The following is an 18,327-nucleotide window of genomic DNA, read 5'->3' on the forward strand; positions in this document are numbered from 1 at the left end:
AGACCGTTTGCTTATAAAAACGCGCATAAAAATTGATTGAATTAAATGATTGGTTATTCAGTTGCGGAATATTTTACAACGTCAAATACATCGTCGACTGATTGAATTCGCCGATTCGAAATTTGTTTTATTTAGAAAGTTTAATCGATTGGAATTGGCATTTGATGAAATGCATCAATTATATAATCTCGTAAAGGAGCCAGGGAGTAACGTCGTTTAATTATGAAAATTAATTAATAGAATTCAATTATTTTAAGATTGTTATATAATTGATTATGATTTGAAAAAAATAAATATCTCTATTAACAAATATAAAATATAATAGTAAGATCGATATCAATTTTAACAAAAATTTTTGCCAGTACAATTCTATTAAATGTTATCATTAAACTAAAACAAAAAATTAAGAAGTAAATAAACATATCGTTATACGCATAGAATAAAAAATAAATATTTTAGAAATGTGTTTTTACTTTTGACATTATTCGCTGGCGCCTTCAATATGCAACAAATTCACGCTTGCAGCAACAATTTAAACGCACAGCGTGAAGAAATATGACAAAACTGATCAAATTTATTTGAGACTATACAGTGCAAAAATCGTTTCATCTATAAAATCTTGCAGTAAGCAGTACCCTCATTGCTAACTTCATGTTCTCTATTATTAAATTAATGCGTGTTACGAGTCTACAGCTTTTGCCTAATTAAAACGCGTAGATTTCGCCCACGAAACCATATCTTTTATCGTGCTATCATCAACCTCGTTAATGCTATGTTTTATTTATAAGCACGCGTTCAATGGCGTAGTCGGATTCTTGATTTTGTTCCTATTTTCTTTCTTTCTTTCTTTCTTTTTTAATTAAACGTATTTAACGTTCTCTTTTTTATTCTAAATAAATTAGATTATTTAGTATTCTTAGATTAATGTTTGAATAGTGATTAATCGTACGAATAGTGAAGAAACAAACTTGAGAAGTAAAAATGCACAAAAGACATAAATGTAATTGTTGATAACCTCGAAAATAATAAAAACGTTGCATTGAGAATTATTTTTCAATATGAATATTGACGAATAAGTTCTTTTCATGCAAATAATATACATAGCATTGATGAGTTATAAACATCACTTTGTGTTAAAGTCTGATTTATTTTTGACACGAAACAAATTATTTATTCAATCTAGCGTGAAATTCAATATTTCCATTATAAAATTTTAAATATATTAAAATGTCAAATAATTTTTCTAAAATATAGTAATTAAAACAAATTAAAATACAAATCATTAAATTTAATATAAAAAAAAAAAATGAATATTAGTACAAAAAAATCAGATTCTAAATAAATCATTCCAATCACATTTGACTACGCCATTTGCGCAAGCTTTATCGTGTCTAGTTACTCTATAAACCGATTACGAACACTTCGATCCTCTCTGTTCCCCCACTGATCCTTGTAAATACGTGGTGTGCATATTGCGCGACTACGAAAATAAAAATCTCTCACATGTTACTCTGCACTCTTCCCGCATAAATATAATACCTCTTTTTTTTCTTTTCTTTTTTTTTTCTTTCGTATACAAAAACATTCGCATAATCGATATGTCAAGAAAAATACGTTCTGCATACTTACGTCGTCATGAATCCTCACGACACATCTATATTCGCGATCTCAAAACTATGATAATTAATATCCCTTCTAATATAAAAATGAAAATCTTTAACGAGACTGGATACTAACAATGTTGGTTTTGCAGATACAAGTGCGAGAAAAATGACATACCTATTACCGTCACGAACGGTTCGACGTTACCACTTGTGGAACGACCAAACGATGAGGAAGCGGCCCTTTACAATCCGTTTGAGCATAGAAAGTTAGCACATCCCACATCGGATTTAGACACATTGATACATCTGCTGAAAGGAAGCTTGGGAACTGGGATCTTAGCTATGCCTATGGCCTTCCGGAATGCTGGTCTTTTGTTTGGTTTATTCGCCACGTTCTTCATCGGAGCAGTTTGCACTTATTGCGTGCATATTTTGGTTAAATGTGCACATAACCTATGCAGGCGAACTCAAACACCGAGCCTAGGGTTCGCTGATGTCGCAGAAGCGGCATTTCTTGTCGGTCCTGAATCTGTACAGAAATATGCTAGATTAGCAAAGTAAGATTTTATCGTCTTTTTTTCTTTTGATTGGTTGAATTTTCATTTTTTTTTTTTTTTTTATATTTCGAAATCATTCTGTAACCATTTGTATATTTAGTTACATAAATTATCGATGAATTATTTGGATACATTAGGTTACAAAAATCCATGAATTATTTATTAGAAAATTAGATAACGAAATTATCGAAAGTATATTTTAATAACAGAAGTGAAAATTTTTACAGCAAAGAAATAAGTAAATTGTTAAATAAACGAAAGGTAGTCATAAATAATAGAAATTAATTAATTAATAGAAAGTAATTTTAATTTTTGAATATTTTCAGAGCGACAATCAATTCGTTCTTAGTGATCGACCTAATAGGCTGTTGCTGCGTGTATATTGTTTTCATCTCGACCAATGTAAAAGGGGTAGTTGATTATTATACGGAAACCGACCGAGATATCCGGTTTTATATGGCGGCGTTGTTACCTTTCTTAATCATATTCTCTCTCGTGAGAAACTTGAAATATCTGGCGCCATTTTCCATGCTTGCAAACGTTCTGATCGCCACTGGAATGGGGATCACGTTCTACTATATTTTCAGCGATTTACCAAGCATAAAGGATGTACCGAACTTCTCGAGCTGGTCTCAACTACCTCTCTTCTTTGGCACGGCTATTTTCGCTCTCGAAGGCATTGGTGTAGTAAGTATAATTGGAATAACGTAAATATGTATTATGATTGCAATTATTATGATTCGATTAAATATCGCAAAATTGGATTTTATTTATTAACAAATATTCATTTATTTTGAGAATTCTATTATGTTTTATTCCATATTATAATTATCTTTTTTTTTATTAAGTTTATTAAAGAAAATATTGTCTTTGAATATTGTCTTTAATAATTTATACATATTCTCCATAATATACAATTTGCTCGATAATTTTAAAAAAGTCGAGCGAATCGTTGATATTCCGTGCACAGCATAACAGATCGCAAACGTAGCAGTGGAATCGCGTTTAGTATTTCGATCATGCTATAAGCGGTTACGAACGAGTTACCGGTTAGATGCCGGATCGAAAATTCCAATGAACGATCGCGGTGAAATTTATCCTTCGCTTTGCTATTGCGCACTTTTTAAAGAGCCTTGAAACTTCGCAATTTCTTTCTTTTTCTTTTTTTTTTTTTTTTTTTTCATTTAATCATATAACGTTTCTCTTTACTTATAATAAAAACAAAAATTGAAAAATATTAAAATCATCAAATCCAAATAAATGTTATAAAATATTTATAAATAAACATAAACATGTATTATTATATGATATATTATTAAATAAAATATTATAAAATATCCGCCTTTAAATAAGTGATTGATTTTAAGACGTAAAAGTACCATGTAATAGACGCAAGCTATTATATAATGGCGTATAACAAGAAACAAGAACTGCAAATCCTTTTGTTGAATTTATCATCACACGTAATACGATTACTGCGATTTGTTACAAGAAAGACGCATAACAGTAAATCTTACGTTTAACTTTTGTTACGTGTATTCCTTTCAAAGCATACCAATTATTTCATTCAATATGATAACAAAATCAACAAGCACCATTGTCATAATCGTAAAATTCCATTGGATCATATGACAGGTTCGTGATATGATCGACAACGATGTTTAAGGACATTCTTTCGATTTCTTAATCAAAATATTTTTCAATTTCCTTACATCATAATTTATATCTTCTCATAAAAAATTTTACATTCAATCGAATATTTCGTTACTTCATACGTTTTTATTATCAATTTACATATTTTGAATATTGAAAGGAATAGTTGAAAAATTGTTCATCAATTGTCGGCCAAGATAAAATTTAATAATGAATGAAAATTCTGCATAACAGACATTCCAATCTAATTAATTCCACTTTTCACAGGTGATGCCTCTCGAGAACAACATGAAGACACCAACGCACTTCATCGGTTGTCCAGGAGTTCTGAACACCGGCATGTTCTTCGTAGTATTATTATACAGCACCGTAGGTTTCTTCGGCTACTGGCGATACGGTGAGGACACGAAGGCCTCGATCACCCTGAACCCAGAGCAGAGCGACATCCTCGCCCAATCCGCCAAACTGATGATCGCGGTGGCCATCTTCCTCACTTACGGCCTACAATTTTACGTGCCCATGGAGATCATCTGGAAAAATGTTAAACAATATTTCGGCTCGAGAAAACTCTTGGCCGAATACATAATCCGTATCATCATGGTGATTTTCACCGTTACCGTCGCAATTGCTATCCCAAATCTAGGGCCGTTCATTTCCTTAGTAGGCGCTGTGTGCCTGTCCACTCTGGGCCTGATGTTCCCATCGGTGATCGAGTTGGTCACCGTGTGGGATCAGGAGAATGGATTGGGGGCGTGTTACTGGAAGCTCTGGAAGAACCTTGCTATCATCTCGTTCGGCGTGCTAGGGTTTCTCACCGGTACCTACGTGAGCATCCAGGAGATTCTCGATGAGAATAAATGAAGCGCCGGGTTCGAAGGAGCTGCGGTGCGACGGAATAATCGCTCAGCGCGTACCATTGATGCCGGCGTGTCGTTGGACACCTTCCGCGCTCTCGTCGAGCGGATTCGTCGTACCAGAGGGGCGACGATCACGACCACCTGGAGGATGATGCCGCTACCGGCCCATCCAGCATAGTAACGTCACGCGGCCTGGCGAGCTTCGAACTTCTAGCAGCTTCGTCTCGCTCCTTCTTACAATTTCTCTTCGCATCGATAGCACGACGACTGTAACGACGATGAAGACGTCAAGTAGTAGACGGGTTCTACGATTAATTCTGAGACTTTTGTTTTATTTCACACTATTTTTATTACACTCTTGTTATTCTTATCGTCTCTATTAATTGTAAATAGATAAGAAGAAGTCATTATGTTCAGGGGAGTTCGTGTATTATTTTGTAATACGAGATATTATTTGTTTTTAAAAGTGTTCGCGAATTGTTTATTACGATGAATATTTGAACATTTGTATATCCGTCATTACAAATGTATAATGTGTCTGAATCGGTCTAATTTTAGGCTGGTATTTTGATAAAATATAATTAATTATGAAATGTATGGATGTTTATTAAAGAAAGGTGAATCAAAAGGTTAAAATTTCTATCATGAAGAATATTAAGACGGTAAAATGAAGTGAGAAGAAGAGATTAATTTTAATTGTTTATCCTTAGCTATTTTACATTTAATAAAAGATGATCCAAAAGACGAAGAAGAGATATACACGAACTCTTTTTGTAGAAAGTAACACAGATTATTCGTCATCATTGCTTCATTTTTCTCCGCAACTTGTGTAATCGATAAGAAATGTATGTCACATAGAATATGGCTTAATATGTGTTATAGAAAGCATAATCGAATTTTACCGAATTACGTCAGAGTCGTCGCTATTGACGTCGCGCCGTACAACACCGTACGCCAAATGTACGGTAAGAATCATTAATGTGGCGTGTTAATCCTCGAATAGATATTTATAATTTCCTCGAAGATTTAATTTTATCAGAAATGATAACGTATTTGTCATATAAATTATAACGACATTTTTCATTTTTAATCGATCAAATTTAAAGAAAAATTCTCTCTGCAATTTGAATTCTTAAATTTTTGCATGTCAAAAATTACTTATATTCTTATGAATAAAAATTCTCAAACTTTTTTTCTAAAAATTAAAAACAAAATTAACGAAATAAGATGTCAAATGTAATAGGAAAATATTGGTTTCGTGCGACATTAATGAGTTTTACCGCGCATCGCCATACGTTCGAGCGATTAACCGAGCAAAAGTCAATAGCACAACGTGGCTCGGAGTACCCGGATCCACGGGATGGTGGATTTCACGATGCGCGTGATCCGTGCTAATAACTGAGACGAGTGTTATCATCAAGGACGTGGATGGAAGCGCCCTTTCTTTCTTCCCCATTTTTCTGTCTTTTATTATTTATTTAAGTTGCGTAGACCGTACGCACGACGAAGTTTTTCCATCGACTTCACAATCAACTGCAGGACGGTTTTTTTTTTCATTTTTTTCTTCTTGTTTTTAGTAGCGTATGTACGCATTAAGTTAATAGATATATAAATTATACTTAAGCGTCGTTTTACCTACGAACGAACAAGGACCGTTCGCGTTTTTATTTTTTTTTTTTTTTTTTTAATTTTTTTATATATATATATATATGTGTGTATACATATGGCTTTAACGTGCGTTCGTTCAAATTTACCGCGACAAGAGAGTGATTTGTAAGATAAGAAGTTTCCAAGGTTACTCATCGATCGATCTATTTTTATTATCGAAAATAAATATTTATTAGATTTAATAATATAATAATGATTAAATTTTCCTCGTAACAATTATTGGATTGGAAATTTTTTTTTATTTAGAATCGAAATTTAGGACAACTCTGTCAATTAAAATTTTATTGATAAAAAAAGAAAAAAAAAATAACGTTCCAATTAAGAAGATCGATCGATTTAACTGATGGAAACTGTCCATCTGTTCCTAGTGCACATTGCACGAAAAGAGACGAAAGAAGACGTGCAAAAAGTGATTAATTAAGGATAAGAGACAGAATGGCACGTAGGTGTGATAAGTATCGCGATGTGCACGCTTGCTAGTCCGTAAGAAGTTTAGTGAAAGACACCGATGATGACGCGCTATGCATCATCATAATCGAGATTAAAATGTAAATTGGATCTTTAACTTGGCTTAAGAAAAGCTCAAGTCTAAATTAACTGAAAGGCGCACTTTCATCGAATAGGAATAATTAAGAATTTGTATAGAATGGACAATCGATTTTTTTCGAAGATTGTCAAATTTTTATAAATTCTTAAAAAAAAAAAAAAAAAAAATTATAAAAAAGAAAATCACTCATTTCATCGTGGATTAGATTTTGACAAGTATTTTGCAGGACAATAAAAATAAAAGTTTTTTATTGATAATAATAAAAAAAACTAATAATCTTTTCAAAAAGTACTAATACTAAGATTTAAAAAAATTTGTAATGATCTATTTCTTGCGTATTCCATTTTAAATTAAACTGATTTATCGATTAAATTTGAAATTGTTTGAAATTGTAAGAATATTAACGAAATTGAAACATCTAATTTCGGCTTTCATTCGAACTTTATATTCTCAAGAACTACTTGTATTTACAAAGTAATATGCTTTACAATACGTGTTACATTATAAAGCGATAGGTTACGAGTGCACGATCGTTTTTCGTTTCGATCATTTTCGATCGTTGTTCAAAAAATTCTTGTTGTGCATATTTCAAAGATACGCGTTGATATTGTTTTTTAGTGGCTTGATTCTTTTTCTTTGAAAAAATTGTATATAAATATAAGACTGGATCTTATAGAGACAGAACAGAATGTATGACTAAATATGTTGCAAATTGAATTATCTATGGAAATATTTAAAAAATTTATAAATCGTTGAATTGAATTTAATTCAATTTGAAAATAACTTAATTATTCGAAAAATATATAAATAGATAGTGCATTTTCTTTTTTTTTTTTTTAAATTTATTAAAAACGTTTATTTAAAAACGTTTTTGTTTATTTTTATAAAATGATGATTAAGATATTAATTAATTGTTTTATATTTACGAATTATCTTAAGCAATTATTTAAACAAATAATTGAAATTTTCTTACGATAAATAAGATCATATCTTGATATTAAACAAAATCCAAAAAATAGTAGATTTTTTTTTTATTTTTCAAAATATCAAAATTATTAAACCATAACATCTTTAATGATACATTCTACATGTTAAACGACTAGAATCTAAGTCTCGATATGTTCTTTTCTTATCTTAGAACAATTTAAATGATTCTTCAACCGTGTATGTTGTATGAAAGTGGAAAAAGATCATCTTAAGAAGATTAAACAATGCACGGTAGTTATTGCCATTTTCTTAAAATCTTAGTATCACGTTTTATCAAGAACAGGGTAGAAACAAATTACAATTCTTTTTTTTCTTCCGAGCCATAGAAGACTGCTAAATTTCGCCAAGCTTCATCCATGTTTTATCATCTTTTATACTCGTCCAATCTTTTTACATCATGTATTATTTCTTTATATATACAATATTTTGTATAAGAAGACATACACACAGATAGTTCAAAATAATAATAGAATGATTTTCCTTTTCAATAAAATCTTATTGTTACAGAGATTCTTTAGATGGAATCATAATGTATTTAAGAGACGAAAAAAGTAAATAATGAATATGCCATTTCGCTGCCTTTTTACTCCGGACTTCCACAATGAATTGTGCGCTATGTGGGAATGGTTGCCGCTCAAAGAATATTGTTTCACGTGTATGCGTATTTCATGCACTCCATCAACTTTTGTCAGTCATTGTACCAAACAATGTTATGAATATTTAATACACAACGATTTGCAAAAAAAATAATATAGTAATACTTTTTATTTAGTATTCTTTGTTCTTTCATTTTTTAAAATCGATTTGCAATTTTTATCAAAAAATATTTTAAATGCATTTTTATATTTCATCATCATGTGATAATATGATGAAACAGATGAAATAAAGATTAAGATACATTTTAATTTTAAAAAAGAAATAATGAAAGTATATTCAATTGATATCCTCGTTGTAATTACGTGTTAAAAGATAAGTAGGCGAAACATAGGGTAAAAACTGAGAAATCAGTATTATCTCTTGAGTGTTAAAAATGTCTTCTTAAAAACATTCAAGAGATGGTACTGAAGTTCAATTCTTATCCTATCTCTGTACTGTTCCTACTATTTACTCTCTTTATTTTCGTTTGTTCTTTAAAATTTTGCAGTTGAAACATATCTAATTAATAATAAAATCCGCAAGAAGAAACGTTTACGATTTCTAAATTATAATTAAATAAAATATGACTTAATTAATAAAATTCTTAATATTGTGTTATAAATAATAATAATAACTTAATATAACATAATAATAATTATTTTTATATAGTTATTCTACTTACAAAATAAATCAGGAGTATTAATATCGTTTAAAAATTAATACATATATAAAAGAAATATATACAATTATAAAAATAAAGTCAAGATGAATTTAAAATATGTATTGTATTTACATTACATTATATAGTAAGATGTATGTATTTAAATATTTAGAAACATAAATCTCCATAAATGATTGTTGAATAATTTAGAAAATGAAAACTACCAATCAAATAACACATAGAAATTCAGCTTAATGTTCACATCTAAGACGTGAGTTTAGTAAAATAGCTAAAGTGACAGTAAGAATTTATATTATCAAGTGACAGGACATTATATACAATTTGAATTTTTTCAAATAAATATATTAATTCTCCATTTTAAATATACAATAATTATCCCGATTTATATATATAATCTTAAGAAAACATAACCATGTTAAACGATGTACCAAAAAAATTATCACGAAGCTCTGAAACAACTGAGGTACGTCTACAGAACAATTATATGTTTATATAATTAACAAATTGACAATCAAAATTTATAAAAAGTAAATATTAAAGTTAATTTTTATTTCATAATATTGTCATTTTATGTATTAATAATGAAATATAAGTAATAATACGATGTCCATTTTTTATTACATATTTCCCTTTCACACAATCCTCACCATTTTTAAATTGTTTTATTACTATTTATATTCAATTTATTTTTTAATAGAACTTATAAAATATTCATTTATTTGTGCACTTCTTGTCAAATTGTTTTAAATAAATGTTATTTAGTATTCTAATAGAAATATATATGTAATGTCCATCTCTACTTATTTGTAGCCCTCTATCGGAATTTTTAATAATAAATCTGTTCTAAACAGAAAGCGGGAAATATGATTTAATAAAATATGAAATTTAAATATATTACAATGTTTTTAGGTTGATGTTCGCGAAGATGAAGAACAAAAAAAGAAATTTCAAGATATTATTGATTTACTTTTGGCAGCAGGCTATTTTCGAGCTAGGATAAAAGGATTATCAAACTTTGATAAAGTATGTATAATATACATAAATTTTAAATTTAAATTAAAAAAACTCATTAAAAACAATAAACATTATTGTAATGTTTAGGTAATTGGTGGAATGACCTGGTGTATAGAATCATGTAATTTCGATGTAGATATTGATTTATTGTTTCGAGAAAATCTTACTATAGGCCAAAAAATGTAAGTAAATTTGTAAAATATCTTGATTTTTTTAACATCTTACATATTTTATATTTAGTTCATTGACCGAAAAAATCGTGGCTATGCTACCCAAAATGAACTGTCCATATCGTATAGAACCACATCAAATTCAAGGTTTAGATTGTATTCATATTTTCCCCGTCATTCAGGTAAATAATTTTATTTCTTGAATTTTTAATTTTTTTATAAACATTTTAATAACTAATAATTATTTTCAGTGGTTAGTAAAGCGTTCCATGGAAACTCGAGAACAAACGGCAGATTTTGTGCGGTCGTTTGCTTTAAGTCAATTTAATAAGAAACATTCTTTTTCTGAAGATTCATATACAACACAAATAGTTAAAGAAAATTTAATAAAAAATATTCAATTGATTACGGTAAAACACATTTCCAAATTATGGTGATAATGTAAATAAATTTAGATAAATATTTAATCTAAATAGTTAAAAATTTTTTTTAGAAATCATATGAACCTCGGCGTCTTTTTAAACAGAAAGATGGCTCTAAAAGAGAAGAATCTACTAAATTTCTTAGTACTGTTTTGGAATATGAAGCACCTCTCTATTCTATAAAAATTACTACTTCGCCAACTGAAACTATTTCAAGTGATTTTAAAGAAGATGAAAATAAAGAAAAATTAAAGGAAAAAGTAAATAAATTATGTAAATAGATAAAATTTATGATTTTTTCAATGTTTTTCTTTATAGGAAAATACAGAACAATTAGCTGGAAATTTAGCTGTTATTGAAGAAAATTCAGTAAGCAATTATATTATTATAATTGATATTAATTAAATAATATTAATTATTTCTTTATGTAATATTTTATTTATATAGGCTCGTTTAAGCGTAACGGCAGTAGGCAATATTGTTGGTATTCAAGCTCAAGAAATTGCTAAAGTAGCTGAGAAGTATGCGACGATGTCGACATCTGAAACTGAGGTAAATTTTTTCAATTTTAAATTTAAGATAAACTAATTTATAATTAAATTTTATTAATGATATTGCTAATTATAGGAAACTAGTGGCACAAATTCTTCAGCAGCTTTGACCACATTAGAAAATCAAAAAGTTATGCTTCAAAATCGTGTTCGTAAATTAACGAAAGAAAGAGACACCTTATCCGCTAAACATTTAGAATTGATTGAAAAATTAAACGAATCTCGTGCAAAACGACAAGGTATTGAACGTTCATTAAAAAAGGCACAAGAAATGGATATTAATGAAAATGATAGGTAATTATCTTTCTATTGTATTTTTACAATTATTATTATCGCATAATTTTTATATCAATAAAAAAAATATTATTTTAGTATCTATAAACGTTTGGAAGAACTTCTTTTAGTACATGATGGTTTAAAAGAACAAGAATTTAATTTCCGAGAACAATGTAAATCTGATTTAAATCTATTAAAAAATAAATTGCAAGAAATCGAAAATGGTACATCTGAAGAAGAGGAAGATCGTTTAAAGGAATATGAAGAGCAAAAAGAAGCAGTTATGAAAGTCAGATTACAATTAGCCAAAAAGAATAGAGCTATTGCCTCCTTAACTAGGCAATTGGATGATGTTCCTGGCCGTTCAGAACTTACGCAATACCAAAGACGATTTATGGAACTATATAATCAAGGTTTGCCAATCTATTTTTATACATCGGTATTCGGTTTTTTATTAGATGACTGCAATGTTGTTTTATTATTATTTATTGACTTACAGTTTCGGCAAAGCATAAAGAAACAAAACAATATTATACATTGTATAATACTCTCGACGATACGAAACTTTATTTAAGTAAAGAATTATCATTACTAAATTCGATTCAAGATAATTATAATGAGTAAGTAATAAAACTTTATATTTATGCTTATATTTATGCATGCATAATTATGTATTCTTTTTTTCTTTCACATTTTTTCTCAGAGCCATGGCATCGGCAAGTGGCAAAGAGGAATTTCTTAAACAATTCGAAGCAATCGTCGCAGGTGTAAAACGCAATAAGACAAAGGTAAAAAAAAAAATCTCCTAAATATAAATACATGTTATATAAAAAAAAAACAATTAACTAATGTTGGAAAATATAAAGTTAAAAAAAAATATAAATTATTAGTCTATAAAATTAATTTTAAAATAAAGTATAGAGTTATATTTTGATAAGAATATAGATCGCGTTTCATGTAGGTAGAAAAACGATGTGCTGATGAAAAAAACAGGAGAGATGCACTCAGCCGACAACTGGTTACTTTAATAGAACAACAACGCAAATACGTCGCTGCGGTCAGGCAACTCACTATTGAATGTCGTAAAAATGAGGCCTTGCTCGCACAATTGCGTGGTCCGTAAATATAGATTTAATTTCTATTTATTATAGAATATATGAAATCCTCGTATTTTTGTCTCTTAATTGTTTATTTCATCAATATGAATTAATATCATAAGAAAATTATGTTAAAGGAATGGATATATCATCTGAACAATACAATAATCCTTAAATTTGAGAGCAAGACTGCGAGGAAGAAATAAGGTAGCAGCTTCTATTTATGTTCATACTGTGTATACATCATTAATATATATTACATTTTTCTTATTTTAGATACATATTCGAGAGAATAATTTGTTGTGAAATTAAAAAAAAATTTAAGATTGAACCATTCCTTTATTCCTTACAATATTACTTTTATATGAAAATATATGAACTCGTTAAAATAATTATTTTTCATTTACCTTCTATCATCCATATATTATTGTATGACTTACGGATAAATTCGCGTCAGAAATTAATTAATGCGAATATAAGGTTGAGATTATATTTAAAAAAATATTTGTAGCATTGTAGATATCGCAATCGAAACAGTTATACAATTTAAAATAGTGAATTGCTAAAGGCACATGATGTAACTTACGTGTTCACCGTAAAATATAGATGAATGCAATATACATTATATGCACACCTTTGAGACAATTTTAGGTCGATTATAGATTGCTTTCTGTTTTTCCTTTCATGTTCAGCAAATCAAGTATTTTCTTTATTGCATCATCAGAGCCCTCTTCATTCGTTACTTTATATTGACTATCGCCATTGTTCCTTTCATAGTGCTTATGTGTTCATGTGTTTTCTTCGTCTGGTCAAGGATCTATCGTAGCCATTATCGGTGTACGGTGATCAGTGATATCTTTGTTAACGTTTTTTTAGAATGTAGCGGGTATTCATCGCGACATTTTGGAATAGATACGTAATATGACAATTGCATCGGATGGAAGAACTATTCGTTTAAACTTGTTCCTTTCAAATTAAAGGAACATGTGCTATTTACTCGGTGGCTATTAATGTGATTTACATATATGAAAGAAATATTGCGCGTAAAATGGCAAAAGACGAAGGAGACGACCTCTTGCCAGACAAGGATGCTGCTAAGGGATTTTATGCAAAATATGAACCCAAAGAAATCCTTGGAAGGTTCGTCATGTGATATTTTATATAAAAAAGATATATAACGTAATATTTTTATTTATTTAATAAATACGCATATATGATAAATATGTTAGTGTTTATATTATTAAATTCTGGTACATTGCATGACAATAAATAAATAAAAAAATAATAACTTCTGAATAATAACAAATTAACCTGTACAATTATATAATTTGATGAAATTAAATACGTTCTATTTAACTATGATAGTTTATATTAATAAAATAATGCATTTCGAAAAAATTTAGAAATGATAATTTGGTAGAACAATAGAATAGAATAATACTTTGAAATATTATATTGGATATTGGATATTGAAAATAAAAAATTTATTTTTATCAAATTTAGTTTTTATTACATTGTTTTAAAAAATGATTATTATACAATTATAATTGAAGCATATATATATCTCATAATTATATTGTTTTAAAAGAATTAACATATTATGATAGTTATAACAAAGAATTATATATATTTCATTATTTTTTAAATATCCTAGACTTAAAATCTTCAATATTAATAAAAAAATTTTAATTTTAAAATTTAATTTTAAAAATTAGTTTTTTTATTTATTATAAATAAATATTGTAACTTATATATATTAAATTTACAGAGGAATATCTTCCACTGTGAGAAGATGTATAGAAAAAGAAACAGGTATAGAATATGCAGCTAAAATCATAGATATAAGTAATGAAAATGAAGATGGACATACTATGAAGGATGCTACATTACAGGAAGTACAAATTCTTCGTAGAGCAGCAGGTCATCCTTATATTAGTAAGTTATTAATATATTAATAAAAAACATTAATTACTTAAAATAAAATAAAATTATCTTTTTGCATTATATTTTCTTTATAAAAAATTTAAATCCATTAAAAATACATAAATTTTTTTTAAAATTATTTGTATTTATTTTTTAGTTGAATTACATGATGTCTTTGAATCTAGTACATTCATATTTTTAATTTTTGAAATTTGTAAAAATGGTGAATTATTTGACTACCTCACATCTGTTGTTACTCTCTCTGAGAAAAAGACACGTTATATTATGAGACAAGTCTTTGAAGGTGTTCAACATGTACATAATCAGGGGATAGTTCATAGAGATTTAAAACCAGAAAATATATTACTTGATGATAATTTAAATGTAAAAATAACTGATTTTGGATTTGCTAGACTATTAAAAACTGGAGATAAATTATATGGTATGTAATAATTATAATAATTATAAAATTCAAAATTTAATTATTAACAAAAATTTATTATTAATGTTTTTTAGATCTTTGTGGTACTCCTGGATATTTAGCACCAGAAGTACTTAAATGTAATATGTTTGAAAATGCAGAAGGTTATGGTCATGAAGTTGATATGTAAGTATTTAAAATATGATATATATAATAAAAACAAAAAAATTATAATTAAATAATTATTTTATTAAAATAACTAAAAAATAATTATAAAAATTATTTTATTAAGATATTTATTAAGATAGAAATTAATATTGATATTTTTTAGATGGGCCTGTGGAGTAATTATGTTTACTTTATTAGTTGGTTGTCCTCCTTTCTGGCATAGAAAACAGATGATTATGCTTAGAAATATTATGGAAGGAAAATATTCATTTACATCTCCTGAGTGGGCAGACATAACAGGTATTTATTATTGCTTATTAAAATATAATTTCTTGAAAAAAATAATAGTTTATGTTTCATATGGCATGTGGAGTAAATTTATGCTTAATTAACATAATGCATGTATATGTATGCATCATTTTCAGGGAATTTTATTTCAATTTTAGTTATTGTAATTGATAAATACACTTATACATTATTATATATTATTAATCACACAATAAGTATTTAAAAATATGTGGAAATGATATTGCTCAGCTTTAGTAGTAAAAATGCATATATATTTACATGAAATTTTTTGAATTATATATTCATTTTTTTCTTTTGTTTCATTAACAATCAAAACCAATTATTATTACTATATACAAACAAATATAAATAGTCTTTTTAAAAAGTCAAAGCTAGTACAATGTTATACAATAGTTAAAATTTTGCAAGACACAAACAAAATTTTAGGTGGAAGTTTTTGTCATTGAATTGTAATGATGCACAAGCATGAATTAAAATCCATGGTAATATCAGAAAAGTATTATCATCTTGAGTAATCATCTAAAAGTTATATCATCTTGATGTGAGCTGCTTCATATTTGGAAAATATATTAAAGGTAAGAGTTGTTACTAACAAATCTTTGAACATGATGCACATTTTTTTCATAAATAAATAGGATGCAATTACATGTATGTTTTTTTTGTATATTCATCCAGATATCTTATAATATACTTCTAATGTTCATAAATTTTTATAATAGTAAAATTACCATTATATTTTCAGAGGCTCCCAAAGATTTGATAAGAAAATTATTAGTTGTTGATCCCAAGAAGAGAATTAGTATCAAAGAAGCATTGGAACATTCATTTTTTCATACAGTGGTATGTATCTTAGTATAACATATTTACAATACAAACATAATGTTATTATTATATAAAAATTTAATATAATATGTAATATTTTTTAAAGATATCTATTATTTTATGCATTTAAAATAAATATATTATATTCATATTTTTATGTTTTTATTTGTTTGCTTTATATATTCAACTATCTATATTCAAAATTAAACTTAATGCTTTTATAAAATATTAAACATTATTAAATCCTGTTTGATATTAATTTAAATTTTATATATATAATTAATTTAAAAATAATTTCCTTTAAAATAAAATTAAATCATAATATTATGATAAAAAATTATTGGAATTACAGCTATGGGATCAAGACATCGCTCCTTTAAAACGTTCGCTATCATCTAATTCGCGGCGTCTAAGTAGGATATCTCAGTTAGCTTTGGTAAATTATTTTTGTTTTTATTTTGTTTGTCTCTAAATGTGAGTTCTTTTGATTGTAATTTTCATATAATATATACATATAACAGTTAACATTTTAGCTTCTATTAATATTTCAAATTAATCAATATAATATTTCTATTTATTTTTTTTGTATTTTTATTTTTGTTTATAAAATATATTTTTCACTAAAAATTTTCTTTTTATTTAAGGAGCAATACATTTATTCATATCAGTTATAAATATGCATAACTTGATCATCATATTTAAGATAAAGCATAATATAAATATAAAAATGTCAATTAATAGTATTAAATTAAAATTAATTAACTCAATTAATAATAAAATATACTGCAAATAAAATATTAATGAAGAAGCATTATTTCAATATTAACTATATTATTTATTATGTTGAAAAATTATTATAAAAATATAATATTTAAAGCTTTATATGTACATATTAGCTGTTTACCTCTTTGTAAAAATTTTATAAAAATCATTACATTTTCAAGCATGTAAAAAAAAATTATATTAATTTCTTAAAACTATTTATTATTTTGTTTTTATATATTATTTCATGATTATATGTATTATAATATTTTGTTTCCACTAAATGTAATTGTACATACATGATTTAACATTTATTCATTGCTATGTTTAATAATACTTGTATCAAATGATATAAAAATATTTAATTATGTTTAATTATATTCATAAAATTCATAAAATTTTCAAATTTTTTATTTTGTACAGGAATTAAAGGCAAAATCGTTTAATGCAAGAAAAAGATTCCAGTTAGCTATAATTTGTGTACGTGCAGTTGTTCGCATTAAACGACTTCACAATACACCTGAACCTCTTTCAACTCAAGTAGCATGCACTGATCCTTATAGAATCAAAATTTTACGAAAGGTATTATATTTCTGCTTAAAAATACTATCTTTTTAATATATATTTTGTTTTTTATTTAATTATATTTTTCGATTTGTTATATAAATTGACTATATAATAATAAAATCATTTTTGTTGTAGGTTATTGATGGTTGTGCATTCAGAGTTTATGGTCATTGGGTAAAGAAAGGAGAAGGACAAAATCGAGCTGCACTTTTTGAAAATACACCAAAGACAGAACTTAAACATCTTTATGTTAGTAATTTGAGCAGATAACTAATGCTTTAATACAGCAATCTAGTTAAAATTGTTACTTCTTATTTAGATAATATTTACAGTATCTAAGAAAAAAAAAATAAAAATAAATAACTTACACATAAAGGTAAAATATGTATAAAGCTTTTTCTTGACTTTGATTGCAATATAAGTAATTGTTTAAACAATTTTTATAGTAACAATAAAGTATTTATAGTCTTTTATTTTTGCAGTATCATAAAGTAATGTAATGTATTAATTATTTTAAGTGTTCTGAAAACATAATTGGATTGTTTAATTTTTGATTGCTCTTTAATGATTTTTTTTGGTTGAAAATAGATTTAAATTAATCAATTATTTCTTTCTAGTATCTTTCATTTATTAT

At 27.0% G+C, this 18,327-nt stretch overlaps 3 protein-coding genes and 1 long non-coding RNA gene across 7 annotated transcripts in view; 3 read left to right on the top strand and 1 right to left on the bottom strand.

Moving 5' to 3' along the window:
* The window catches only part of LOC100864540 (proton-coupled amino acid transporter-like protein pathetic), a 32,874-nt gene extending 26,688 nt beyond the window's left edge, over nucleotides 1–6,186 (top strand). For both annotated transcript variants that reach the window (XM_086913164.1, XM_012494435.2), the window contains exons 3-5: nucleotides 1,754–2,161; nucleotides 2,488–2,848; nucleotides 4,082–6,186. In XM_086913164.1, coding sequence (XP_086769290.1) covers nucleotides 1,754–2,161; nucleotides 2,488–2,848; nucleotides 4,082–4,675 — 1,363 coding nt within the window. In that variant the 3' untranslated portion in view covers nucleotides 4,676–6,186. The remainder of the gene's footprint in view (nucleotides 1–1,753; nucleotides 2,162–2,487; nucleotides 2,849–4,081) is intronic.
* A 3,206-nt stretch (nucleotides 6,187–9,392) lies between these two features.
* Nucleotides 9,393–13,110, top strand: fidipidine (coiled-coil domain-containing protein 93). Of its 2 annotated transcripts, XM_086913162.1 has the most exons (15): nucleotides 9,393–9,654; nucleotides 10,101–10,214; nucleotides 10,293–10,387; nucleotides 10,446–10,557; nucleotides 10,627–10,785; nucleotides 10,869–11,057; nucleotides 11,116–11,166; nucleotides 11,245–11,349; nucleotides 11,425–11,642; nucleotides 11,721–12,037; nucleotides 12,124–12,244; nucleotides 12,328–12,412; nucleotides 12,586–12,739; nucleotides 12,859–12,928; nucleotides 12,998–13,110. In XM_086913162.1, exons 1-14 carry the CDS (start codon nucleotides 9,604–9,606, stop codon nucleotides 12,894–12,896), a joined length of 1,809 nt encoding a protein of 602 aa, XP_086769288.1. In that variant the 5' UTR covers nucleotides 9,393–9,603; the 3' UTR covers nucleotides 12,897–12,928; nucleotides 12,998–13,110. The 2 variants fall into 2 exon arrangements, with proteins under 2 accessions (XP_086769288.1, XP_086769289.1); XM_086913163.1 differs by lacking the exon at nucleotides 12,859–12,928.
* Nucleotides 11,085–13,476, bottom strand: LOC105737217 (uncharacterized). Its single transcript, XR_015293610.1, has 2 exons — nucleotides 13,308–13,476; nucleotides 11,085–11,344 (listed from the first exon to the last, which is right to left on the bottom strand). It is a non-coding gene; the product is annotated as an uncharacterized LOC105737217 (long non-coding RNA).
* On the top strand, nucleotides 13,343–18,075 carry PhKgamma (phosphorylase kinase gamma). Of its 2 annotated transcripts, XM_012494436.3 has the most exons (9): nucleotides 13,343–13,861; nucleotides 14,490–14,656; nucleotides 14,802–15,086; nucleotides 15,161–15,251; nucleotides 15,397–15,533; nucleotides 16,285–16,382; nucleotides 16,717–16,800; nucleotides 17,550–17,708; nucleotides 17,829–18,075. In XM_012494436.3, the coding sequence occupies exons 1-9, from the start codon at nucleotides 13,770–13,772 to the stop codon at nucleotides 17,961–17,963; spliced, it is 1,248 nt and encodes a 415-aa protein (XP_012349890.1). In that variant the 5' UTR covers nucleotides 13,343–13,769; the 3' UTR covers nucleotides 17,964–18,075. The 2 variants fall into 2 exon arrangements, with proteins under 2 accessions (XP_012349890.1, XP_012349891.1); XM_012494437.3 differs by lacking the exon at nucleotides 16,717–16,800.
* The last annotated feature ends 252 nt before the right edge of the window (nucleotides 18,076–18,327 follow it).

Source organism: Apis florea, unplaced genomic scaffold, assembly GCF_048593485.1.
Source record: "Apis florea isolate Af1SG1 unplaced genomic scaffold, ASM4859348v1 contig_3496_pilon, whole genome shotgun sequence".
Lineage (NCBI taxonomy): Eukaryota > Metazoa > Arthropoda > Insecta > Hymenoptera > Apidae > Apis > Apis florea.